The sequence below is a fragment of the Artemia franciscana genome, chromosome 8, assembly GCF_032884065.1.
Source record: "Artemia franciscana chromosome 8, ASM3288406v1, whole genome shotgun sequence".
NCBI lineage: Eukaryota > Metazoa > Arthropoda > Branchiopoda > Anostraca > Artemiidae > Artemia > Artemia franciscana.
The window spans coordinates 7,146,988-7,160,315 of NC_088870.1; the positions used below are offsets into that span (position 1 = coordinate 7,146,988).

General features: G+C 33.6%; 1 protein-coding gene across 9 annotated transcripts in view; it reads left to right on the forward strand.

The window, feature by feature from the left end:
- Positions 1 to 13,328, forward strand: part of LOC136029916 (protein hu-li tai shao-like) — a 133,330-nt gene that overhangs the window by 103,487 nt on the left and 16,515 nt on the right. For 3 of the 9 annotated variants that reach the window (XM_065708433.1, XM_065708434.1, XM_065708435.1), the window contains 2 exons: positions 2,215 to 2,277; positions 8,187 to 9,811. In XM_065708433.1, the coding sequence (XP_065564505.1) occupies positions 2,215 to 2,277; positions 8,187 to 9,685 (1,562 nt within the window). In that variant the 3' untranslated portion in view covers positions 9,686 to 9,811. Of the gene's footprint in view, positions 1 to 2,214; positions 2,278 to 6,744; positions 6,823 to 8,186; positions 9,812 to 13,029; positions 13,086 to 13,328 lie in introns of those variants that run through there. The other 6 variants (XM_065708436.1, XM_065708440.1, XM_065708439.1 and 3 more) reach the window with 4 other exon arrangements.

The window sequence follows — 13,328 nt, forward strand, 5'->3', positions numbered from 1 at the left end:
TTTTTGTTATTATGTCCTTGCCACTTTGAAGGACTTTGGATTCACTTAAATTCATAAATAACATCTTAATGATTAATAAGTGTAATAGAAAAAAAAAAAAAAAAAAAAAAAAAAAAAAAAAAAAAACGAAATTCAGAGTCGTTTAAGTTGAAGGGGATAGGAGCACCTATCCCCTTCAACTATATATATATATATATATATATATATATATATATATATATATATATATATATATATATATATATATATATATATATATATATATATATATATATATATATATATATATATATATATATATATATATTATTATATTATATTATATTATATTATAATTATAAACTCTCTTGACCTCATTAAAAAGAAATAGAAGATCAAACCTCCATTGTTGGCGGCATAAAGTATGTGCGAATCGCTAACTGCAGAACCTGAACGTTTTAAGAGGTGCAAATTTCGTTTTCCTATGGATCTGTAGCTGTATTAGTATTTAGCTCTCAATTTTTAGTGTATATTTTGCTTCCTTGAGGCTGATTTATCGACAAAACCCAGCTACATGTCCTCCCCCCTCTAACGTAAATTTAGATCTTTGGTTGTGTTCTAATATTTTAACAAACTATTTCGCATAAAACCAAAGTTTTGTCTAATTTTGTCATAGGAATTGTTTCTTACTTTGGTGAATAACTCATTCCATTTCTTCAATTTGTTTTTCCTCTTTCCGCTACCTCCTTATTTACTTCTTAATTGATACATCCGTCCCATCGAAATAGTTTTTCATTTTCTAAAGTGAGTAGGAGTAGAAACTTTTCCGTCCTAACTTAATCTTTTAGATGAACTTGGACTTAACATAGATTCCTAAAATACGTTTTATTAACTTTAACAATAAGTAGAAAATTGGTTTGCTGGGACAAAGTACCAAGGGCAGTGCAATTTAATTGTTTGAACTGATGAAGTGGAAACTTCAACGTGGAAAAAAAATGGGACTAATTAATGGGACTTAATTAACCCAAAAACGGGACTTAACTTTAATGAAAAACATATGTTGTTATGCATTTTCGTGGTTGTAGTGGGTGCCAATTAAAACAGAAAAAGAAAAAAGAGAAGTAGGAGAAGAGTGAGCAAAAATAAGGTAAAAACGTAGGAAAGTCTGACTGAAGGTAAAATCAATAAATCATAGGCTATGTCAATAATGCCCTATACAAAGACCCAAAGTTCTAAAAAGGATTTGCACCACTATTGCTCAATTTATCTAATTAATAAATGTTAACAAAACATATTCAAACATCTCATCTTACTGCATGACAAATGATTTGATTGATTGAAAATTTTGAAGAACTTATTCATATTTTAAGGTTTTAGAAAGCACAGATTTTGCAATTATGGTAAAATTAAAAGCCAAACAAACTAAGAAACGAGGCTTCAGAGCCTTTCTAGGAAAGAGGAAAAGAAAAAAGGCCATCAGTATTTTAGACAGCCCCCCCCCCCCAAAAAAAAATCCATGATCTACCGCTAATTATGGTAAAAAACAAAACAACTAAGAAACGAGGCTTAAGAGACTTTCTAGCAAAACAAAAAGAAGAAAAAATGCCATCAATATTCCAGACACCCTCTGGATCTTTGCTGTCGCAGAGGGTGGGGAATCGATATTTTGTTGCTGCTTTGTTTTTACAGGGGCAAGTAGGAACTCTGTCCCCCAACAATGCTGGTTGTAAACGTTTTTATCCAACCGTGTCTCATATTTGAATCAAACCTAACACTTCATAATGCTACGGAGCCTAAATGACTCTAGCACCTAGAAAAAGCCATTTATAAGGGTCATTTATAAGAGTGGGAACTTGCACTAGTGTCGGCAAAAAATATTGACGCCATCTAGCGCGTGATTACACCTGGTATTTTTTCGGTGTAATAACAAGAATAATTAATTTAATTAGTCACAAGACTTTAGGATATTGTCTGATCTCAGTTCGTGACAGAAAGGAGATTACAAAGCTTGGGAAAATGTCAGGTGTCGCCAAGTGCTAGATGGTGTTGATAGCTTGTGTTGTGGACACGGGCACCAGTTCCTGTTCTTATAAGTTACCCACATCTTTTGGGTAATACAATATTTAGCTTTTATTTTTGTTTGTTTAAGTTGCTTTAATATTGCACTAAGTTTTAGTTTTGTTTAGTATTTAGCATGTGCATGGTATTTATTTCTTCTTTGTTTTGCATTAATAGGCTCTGGAATGCCCACGCCTCATGTAGAGAGGTCGAAGTCGGCCAGGTTTCCCCGTGACCAAGGTAAGCTAAGCTATTTGAAATCGGCTGGCATTATTATAAGCCACTGCTGGTCGAAAGCTATTTATGGTGTTTGCTGGAATATTTTAGAAATTTTGAGTTGTCGCCAGTGGTGGTAACAAAGAATAAATTGTAGTGCTAAGAGGAGGCTAAAAAAAAACAACATGAGATTAAAATTCGTAATAAAATGTCCAAATAAAGAATAAAGATCCTCCAGTGCCATTGATAACGCATAGGGCGTCCGTAATTGTCGACGTAACTGTTGCTGGGTCTTTTCTGTAAGAATAGGTTCCCACCTAAAGATAAATTATAATGAATACTTAAACCAAACTAAATTAGTTTACGCTATATATACTAAATTATACTGAGTATATACTATTTTATACCTAATTATACTAAATCGAAAATTAACTTTAAGAACAGGTATCCTACCAAAGGAAAAATTATCAGTACTAAACTGAACTAAATTAGTTTACACATATATACTGACTTATTGTATATTTTACATTATATATACTAAATTATACTAAATAAAACTAAAGTTATACCTAACTTAAATAATACTTAAACGAAAATGATGTGCATTTTTAAATTGTTTCGAAGCTGAAAAAGGGCAATGGGGACAAAGCAAGCTATGAATTCGTTCAATTTGTTTCCTTTTATATAAAACTCTCAGGTCTTGGGGCCGTGGAACGCACGGATAGCTTGGAATTCCACGGGCATTGAGTGGCCAAGAAGTGTGGAGCCCTTGCCTGTAAGATAGGGGCCCCATATTTGTACTTGAGAAAAAAAAATACAACCAACGCCTCCTAACATTACACATCAAAATCGTTCAAACATGACACTATTAATTGTATCATTGGAGAGAAAGTTGTGGAAGCAAAATGTGGATTTGTGCGGGGGGGGGGGGTCTCCAAACTTTGATGAACCCTCTATTCTTGTTTTGTCAACACTGCCTTTAATAATCACAACACTTCTTTTCAGAACAAACTCTGGATACTTTGCGTGAAAAGATTTAAAAACTTTCTCCATCCTGGAACAAATCATGGCCACACTATTTATAGGTATCGTTAAAAAAAATAGTAAAAAAAAGCACGAAAAACACCTTATTAATAAAGAAATGAAAGAGGAAACTGAAAAGTGGACGAATCGAAAAGGTGTTGAGTGAAGAATTGCTAAAGTTAAAAGGTGCATACCGACCAATAAAATTTTAAAATGAGATAACGCTTGTTATACGCTGTATACAGGTATAAATCGCGCTTTTAAACGTTAATGGGCCAGGGGAAATCTTAATTTTTTTTTCTCATAAAGGATGCTGATTCAAAATCTCGATGTGATTCCTCAATAAAAGGCCGTAGTTCCTAAAATAAATAATTATATTTTTTCCACTAAATTTGTTGCAATACAAGTATTGCATTTCAATCTGACCAAATTTTTCTCAAAACTAATTATTTTGAAAATTTGACATTTGTTGTTGAATTTATGAAAACTTGAATGTGAACTAGTGATGCCCATGTGGCATTTATCTTGTTCACAAATGTATTATTTACTTTAATTTATTATAAATAATTTTATTATAAACATAAATAATATTACGTTCATATTTATTATAAATTTTGTATCATTATTATTAACATTACATATCACATTATATAGCATTTATTTGTATATGCTATTTTATTATTTTGATTATTATTATATAATTTTGTTATTATTAATTTTTATTATTATATTATTACTAATCATTTTTTCTATACTTTTAAAAGGATTTGTTTCGCTTATGTATTATTTATACAACCCGAATCATTAAGCGGACTGTTTTCAGATTGTCGTGTTGTGATTCAAAACAATGGTTTATTCTACCTGGCCCATCAACGATTTTTGTTGTTGTTTATGTTTTTCATTTGCGTGTGTTTGTTTTTCGTAGCTTTTTAATTTTTATTTATTCTTTTATGAAGTCAAGGAAGTTTTGCGGGAAAGGTCATTTATAGGTAGGCTTATCATTGCATCGAGTATTTTTCAACTATCAAATTTAGAGTATTAGAGAAACATATTTCAATCTCAAACCAAACTTAGCTGAACTGATTTTATAGACGGTTGAATTTGCAATTTAAATCAATGTTTGACTCAGTTTATTAGTTCATGAATTCATTAATATTAGTTGAATTAAGTTTAATTAAAGTTTTATTAAAAGAACTAATTAAAGTTTATTAAAAACTAATTTCTTCGAATTTCATAAATTAAATCAATAATTTAAGTAATAAAACAAAGTTATTTTAATTAAACTAATGAATTAATATTTCGTCGTCGTCATGCCGAAAGATCGTATCTGATGTTTTCTCACTTTTGAAATAATTGTCATAAAACCGTCAAAAATTGTCATAAAAACCGTTTGCCAAGCTGTTTTCAAGGGGAGGATAGACATAGACATATTTGTTGACATTCCTGACATAGCACTAAGAAACACTAAAACTGAGTTGTTTACAAGGTACATAAAAATTGCACAAACATGAACTACAATTACTTTATGCTGTTAAACACACCAGTGAAAAGCGGAACAAAAAATACCGCATTGTGCGGCAATGAACCGGATCCAATCTCTTCTGTCTTCTAGCTCGTGGGTGTATGGGGGAGGGGAGCATACATCTTTGTTTTGAATTCCTTAGAATGAATTATCCAGATTTGATTATAAGATTTTGGTGACGGTTGCGGAGTGACTCAAGTCCCAGTAATTTAAGAGCCTTTTCGTAGGAAGTACAACTTTTTCCGTCATAATTTTACAAGCCAGTATTGGAATGACTTGAATATTTTGGCTTAGCCCGGAGCTTAACTGGACACTCGGGCTCTAAACAGGACTTACGCATTCTAGTACAGGCAGAACGTAAGTGACATTCCTCAGCAAAGTGATGTCGATCTCGAACTCAAAGTGTGATTGAACGTTCACTATTGTGCAAAATCCACTCTTTAAGAAAAGCCTAGCAAATGATTTTTTGGTAATCATATCAGAAGCGTGAAAATGTCAGATTCGACTATTAATCGTAACGATTTGGTTTTACATCTTTGTCGGATTAGTATATACACACTATCAAGTTTCCCTTAAACTGGTTTTCACTAGGGTATCAATACTACAAATTATATACAGTAAATATTATTGTTCTTATGCATGAGACCCCCCCTCCCAACATAATTACCAATCAATGGCCTATATAATTACCTAATGGTATTATAATTGATTTGATGTGATTTTGTGAATTGATTATTTGGAAATTTACACAATCACGTGCATCTTAAAAAGAAGGGAAACTCGTGAATATAAGTTTCAATGAAAATGACCTCCTTGTGCAGTTACGCAGTTTTGATAGTAGCAGTGCCAAATAAAAAAAAAAGAAAAGAACCGCGGCTGAAAAATAAGCGAATATAAGTTAAAAATACATTTTTAGATATTTTAGCAAAAACAAGCCAAAAATTTATTTTTCAAAACAATCCAACAGCATAGGAAGGTGAAGCTTCCCTTTGAAGTTCTTATCCTTGGGAATTATCACATCGATGAAGTTTAAAATTTTACGGCCGAAAAGCGTTGTCAAACGTATCTAATTAGTTTTGCTTCCTTATTTTCTCGGTTCAACATGGCAACACTGACGGATTCCCTAAAAACTTCATATTTTTGAAACAACTAGAAGAAAATTCTCAGAGTTGCGGTTTTCGTGTATGAATAGACCTAAAATGGGGCCGAAGGGCAAAAAAGGGTTTTTGTTTTGATGTCCTTGGTAGTTTCATATGTTTTATGAAAATGTCGAATACGAAACATGGGAATGAAACATAGAAAAATGAAATATATGATACATATGAGTCAAACCTGTCTAATGAGGTTTTTAGTGCTAAGCCTTGGCATTCGTTCTGTTTGGATTACGACTGGGGCCTAATTGTCCTAGAGGTGCTTATAGCATCTCTCGGGAGGGAGCCCTTGGTGTTACATTCGGTTTACGGGTAGTTCATAAGTGTCATTGAGGTGCTCATTGCACCTCTGGGAACAGAACCTATGGTGTTCTGTTTGGCTTACAACTAGTTTTTAAGTGTCCTAGAGGTGCTGATTGCGCCATAGCTTCATAAATATCAAATTGTTTTGATTTAAACTATAAATTGGACGCCGATTTTAATTAGAAATCTTCTACAAGACGACGAATGTCTTGGTGTTGTCTTTTCTTTCTAGTTTTTGAATTTGAAAAAAAAATGTATGTAATCTTGGTTTAAAATTGATATATTTTGTAAATAACTAAATTCACAGGGCATCGTTTTTTATAACTACTAGCAAGGAATTTTGCTCGGAATTCGGCTCTCTTTGCGGACAAGATTGTTTTGCTTTCCCTCGCATTATACTTCCTTGACTTTGTAAGAAAGCTATTAGGGCACATTGTTTTGGCTGTTGCCACTGTGTTGTCTTGCCATTTTAATTTGTTATTTGTTTGCTAGTGCCTGGGACACAAACTTTGAATCGATTCTTCAAGCGTCGTTCGCTTTCTTTGAGTCGGGATACCAAACGAAATAAAGGTCAGTTGAAAAAAGAGCTCACTAGAAAGGGATTGTGGTTTTTGATTTTGCATCGATTTTGCATTTAATAGTTGCTAACTTTTGGTGGAACGACAAACGGTTACATGGTTTTAAGGAGTTGCTTATATTGGTGTCAATCTTTTCTCTCATTTTTCTTTATTTATCTTTATCATTTTTCTTTATTTTCCCTTATATGCATGCATGTCCGCACTCGCACTGTCATACCAAAGCAAATTGCCCACATAAAAATAGTAAAAAAAACGTAGATGAAATATTTCTGTGCCCAGAGTCGGAGGCCGTTTTAGGCAAGGGGGCACTTGCCCTGGGCGCAAAATTTCAAATAAAGAGTTTAACAGATAGTCGTTTTGTATTTGAAATTTTATTTATTAAATTAGAGGGTGCAGTTAATAAATGAAAATAACATATTATTAATTAATATAATTCAACTTATATTATTAAATATATTATTAATTAATATAGTAAAATTATTATTTAATTAATGAATTGAAAATAATTTTGTTAAAAAATGGAAATTTAGACTGACAATTTTGTGGCAGACAGAGGGAGGGGGGAATATGATTATGCCCCGGGCGCAAGAGGCCAGAAATGCCTCTGCACAGAGTGTGATTTCACCCTTGGGCCTCTTCTGAATTCTATTTCTGCGTTGCCGCCTGTTTGACACGAGTGCTTCATAATCATAAACGCGAATGCACCAGTTTTTTCTGTGCTCAGTGATTCTGCAGAGAATTTTCTGATCACAGCCTCTTGCCCCCTCCTCCATCTTTCCTTGAAATCTGTCTTCTATATAAGCTGATAGACACACGAAAAATTTAACTTGTCTGTCTGGCCCTTAGTTCCCACGTGCTGCGAGTTTTGGGAGAGCGCAATTTGAGCGCATATGTTATGCAGAAAAATGTCTAGAAATACTTAGAAAATCACGGGTATTGTTCGTAAAAATTGCGGGTACGTTTGCCTTGTCTTACAGAAATAAGTTTTAATCCGCTTGCTACTGCTGAACTTCTACAAAGAAGTAAAAGAGTGGTATTAAAGTATTTCAGCATATAAGCAATTGACCAATCAGCTGTTTCTCTTTTGTTCCCATGCAAATATTCTCATTTGCGTGGAAAATTTCAACGCACGTGGATTTGTGTTTTTCCGCGAAAAGGCTGATAAAAATTTATTCGTAATTCGTGAAGTTGGTGCGATTTCCTATGAACCGCAGTATATGGGAACTGATCCGATCTAAGCAACTTCTCGGTGAAATTGTATTAACATTAATTAATCAAATTAACATTAATTAAGTCAATTTAGCTAAATAGGGCATGCTATTAGCGCGAGAATGTTTGCTCTGCTTCTTTTATTAGGTTCGCTGATTGAAGTCTCCGTTGATCCGGAAGATTTTTACTTGGTTGAAACAGACGACGATTATGCTTCTTCAGACATGGAAGAAGAAGGTCACATACTTCTGCGCAGCTCCCTTCAAACTAAGGAAGCTTTAAAGAAAATATTTGACTGTGAATTCAATGAGACAATTACCCAACAAGGATTTTTGTCACGATCTCAAAGTTTAAGTGACTTAGGAATAATCAGGACCTTTAGTCTTGATTTAAGAAAATCCCCCTCCTTCCCAAGTTTGCTTGTGTTAGAGAGCTTCAAGCTTGGTGTGAGGTCCATGGCTTCAGTTTATTTTGATTGTGCCAATCCCGTTGGGTTTCAAGATTCAGTTGATTCTTTGGGGGTATCCAATGTCCTCTCTGCTAATGCTCTAAAGCCTGAATATTCCAAAGTGGAAATGACGGAATTAAACAACGATAAAGAGTTTGATTTATGCTGTTCCTCGCCTGTTAGTGATAATGCTCATGATGTTTTTGAAGATTGCTTTGAGGAGAATGACGATGCGAAATGTATCAATTATGGTTTTATTTATGAGACTGAAAACGTTGAAGCAGTAGATGATGATATTGACGACAATGTCTGTACTATTCCTCCAAATGATCTTTCCATTTGCAGTGAGAATGATATTAACAGAGATAGTGACAAAATGAATGAAAAAGACAATAATTTTGTAGAACGCCGTGACTTTATTTTGAATCTCGCTGATGATCCGAATTTTGGATTTGAGAAAGAGTCCATTCGTTGTGAAAATGTCTCTATGAATCGTGACGAGGATGTGTATTCCGAGAATTCTGAATTTTACTTGGAGAACTATCCAGATCTTCTGAATTCCTTGCACCAAACGGATGATATTATTGCAGGCATGGTCTCTGATGACACGGTTAATCAAGTGGATGAATTTATGGATATCCACGTTCACCCTAATCTTTCATCGAGCATGGAAAACTTGTTCAAGGAGACGGGTCCACCACCCAGCTCATCTTCGAGCGGTTATTCCAGTCAAGCAGAATCCAGTGTGTGTATCGTTGAAAATGATTCTCCAGAAATGCTTCGTGCTGAACCATTATCATCAGAATCTTATTTTCGATTTAACAGTCTCAGATCAAAATGTGTCACTGTCTTTCCACCTATCTTTGAGAGATCAATTGAGATACCCAGCCCTTCATTCAACTGCAAAGAATCTAAGATCAGAGTTGCTACTGACCTTTTTGATCCTGTTGTATTTGAAATTGAAACTTCGTATGCACCGGGTCCTGTCAAAGATCAACCTGAACTTGTTTTTATTGATGAGGACGCTGGTAGTGAGGGCTCTTGTCTTTCGTGGGATTATAATTGCTGTGAAGATCATCCTCATTTTATTTCAATGGATAAAGAGAAGGAGGACACGATCACTTCCGAACCAGCCATTCCTCGTTACTCACCACTTAAATCGCCTTCTCTTGTTAGAAAAGCCGATGAACTGGAATGAATAATTTTGTTTTCTTGCATTTGATTTAGTCTTTTCAAGGATCTAAATCTTTTTTTGTAGTTTGAATACAATCAGCTTGATTTTACTATATTTTTGAAATTATAATTAGAATTAGTTATCTGTAAATTTTTGCTACAAATAGACTATAGCAAGTAGGAGTGCGTTTTGGTAGGACAGCTGCTTCTAGAGGTTAACTCTGCAATTAGTTTTAAGCAAGATTGCATTATAATCAAAATTTAGGTGAATGGCTTCGAGGCTGTTTCGTTGTCTCTTCTTAGTCTGTCCCTTCTTTTTCCTAAGCCACTCTTTTTTTCTTTTTATAAAACCTCACAGCTCAGTTCAGCTTTAAAATTAATTACATTTGATCAATTACATTTCACATTGAAGATATTGAAAAATAACGATTTTACAGTATTTTTACTGAAAAATTACTCTTTTCTTCTTTCGTTGAAATAATTGAAGAAAACAACACAATTGCCCCCACTCCCCCGCCTATATTAAAACAAAATGTATTGCTGTCTCCTTCCCTTAGTATCTGTGGATGTCACTGATTTGAGCCTCTTTGGCGAAGAATTTTGTATAATCAACGATTGTAGATTTAACTCACAGTTATTAAATATTCTGCTTTAAAAATTTCTTTTTAAGGATTATCGCCTTTTATTAAGGACATAATTTAACTGAAGGATAGAAAAGTTCAGATTTCTTAATGATTTCAAATGATCTGACTAATTTGATAAGTAGTGTATATGATTATGCCGATCACTCAAACTAACGAATTCGTTTTTATTTTACAAAAGATAAATCAAATTTTTTATTAAATTATAATTAGCTATGAATCTAAATCGCATTTTCAATAATACACAAGCTAAACTTTATTGTGAAGAGCAGAGTCTTAGGAAGAGAGAAGACATTCGTATATATATATATATATATATATATATATATATATATATATATATATATATATATATATATATATATATATATATATATAGGATAATGTTTGCTTGTTTTCATCTTTACCACCACTGTATATTCAGTTGAAGAAAAAAAACAACTTGTTTTTAACTATATCTAAAAATTTTGACAATGCAAGGAAAATATGGCTCTTTTGGCATATTCATACGGGAATGTGAGGAATTCTTGGGTCTATTTGATCTCCCTTACCACTTGTATAAGTGGTTGTATACCCTACTAATACTTGTAGAGGTGTAACCTTAATTTGAATCTGAACTGATAACCAATTTCAAACTAGCACATCAAATTGTTTATTATTTAGTATTTAATCTCACAACTTTTATGACAGCGGTCTCAGACTTGGCTCAGACAAACGAGAATAAGCGCAAGTCACAGATACGTGATTGACAGAACCGGATTGGATCCGCTCTCTTTGGGGGGGGGGCGTAATACGGTAATTAAAAAATAATGAAAAAATGAGTTTTTTTTAACTTAGGAGCGGTTAATTGGATCTTATTGAAATTCGATATTTAGAAGGACCTCGTGTCTCAGAGCTCTTATCTGGGAGCTCTTGCGCGGGTATCTTCCGTAAGTGGATATAATTGCATCAGTTCTATCTTTGTTGTCTTTGGAACTAATGTCTGTGTGACAAAATAAGTGAATATGACAGACAGTTATTTTGGGAATGATAGATGGCTGGACATTTTTAATACCAGCGACATAAGTGCCAGCAAAGTAATTTAGGTTCGACTTTAATGCTAGCAAGGTAACTTGGGTTCGACTTTAATGCCAGCAAGGTAATTTGGGGTCGACTTTAATACAAACAAGGTAATTTGGGGTCGACTTTAATACCAGCAGGGTAATTTGGGTCCGACAACGTTATTTGATAATATGTGGTTAAGTGGGGTATTGTCACAGAGATGGTAAATATATATAAGAATGGAAACTTGAGTGTGGAATTTCGAGTTTACCGGCTCCAATTTTTTTTTTTTTGATTGATACTAAAATAGGGTTGTCTAGCTGTATTGGTTACCGAAACTCTTTAGTGTGAAAACAAAAAGACCAATTCAAGCTCAAGGCCAACTTATGAGAATAAACAATATCGGTTTTATATATCTAAGGGGGGGTGAAGGTACTCTTGCAGCCATAAAATATACTATATTTATTTCCTCCCAATTGTATATTTGCTACGTCCATGGATTTAGCCTATTTTCAGAGTATAGGCTCTAACATAACATAAAAGTAGTCGAATATATTGTTGTCTGGCTGTAAAATCGTCGTATATTAGTCATTTAAACAAAATTAAATTAAAAAAAAGAACTTAAAATGAAGTTTTAAAAATAATCAAATTGAAAGAAAAAAACTGCGTAAAATTAAAAAAAGGTATTTGACCCATGCAGGGCCGGATCCAGGATTTTTGTTCCGGAAGGGGGGGGGTTACACATAAAAGATTCTAAAACACACCAGAAATTTGTTTGTATATGTTTCTACGAGTCGGACAATTTTTTTTTTGGGGGGGGGGTCCTCTGGGAAGGGGATTCATATATATATATATATATATATATATATATATATATATATATATATATATATATATATTATATATATATATATATATAATTATTTGAAGAATTCGAGATATTAAAGAAAAAGTAATTAAGAAAAATAGATTTTGGGAGATGCGGTCACAAGATTCCCCCCCCCCCCCATTCGTCTACGCACGTGCGTGATACAGTGCGTCTAGAGTCAGTATAAAGCAAAGACAGTTCAGCAATTCGATGTCTCATTTTTCCAGGTTGATACTAATCCTTCAAAGATAGAATAACATAAGATATTGAAGGCTCCCGGCCTGTCAATGTAAATTTGCTCCGCGGAGGGGTGTTGAATTTGGAAAAACAAGCATCTGTCGGAATTAAAAAAATAATGTAAGAAAGTAATTGAGAAAAGAAAAAATTGGATAATTTGATGGAGGTGAGTCTACAAGCCGGCATCTCCACTATGTACATTCCTGAGTGGGTGTATTACATGACACATTATAGTTTATCGCTTATATACACTTTGTATTTGGTAACTGCGAAGGTTTAAATATAATTCTGTAGATTGTAAAAGACTGTAGTTCACATATTACACCAATTGACGAATCTCTTGTGGCTTTTCTGTTGAAATTGAGCATCTTTGAGGTGAGAAAAATCCTTGTCTAAGCATGATCCATCCCTCTTTCTTCCGTTTTTATTTTTGCGCCTTTTGTGCATGAAGTCTATTTAGTTGCTACTTACCTTTTGAATCTTTTTGTTATAAAAACTAACCCAGCATTCTTCAATTGTAGTGCTTACTTTAATAAGTCAATGTTTGAAAGAGTAAATCGTTTTTATTCTTTTTAATTTCAGATACTGTCAATGGTGATGATGTTGACAACCCCCAAAGTGTGTCAAGCAGCAGAGATGTAAGTCTTTTTCTCTGAATATTTTTGTATCCATTTTTGAGCATCCAGTATAGCAGTCTCCAGAACTGCTATACTTGGACTGGAAAATCATTATTTTGATTTTTTTTTCCCTTTGAATGGTACATTGCCAGGGTTACCTCTTCGCTGTTGAAACTCACTCTTTTACATGGAAAAAAGTATTGTAAAGCGGAAAAGTACTCTCTTCAGACATTTTCATCTAATGGTGTCCTAAACCTACAAAAT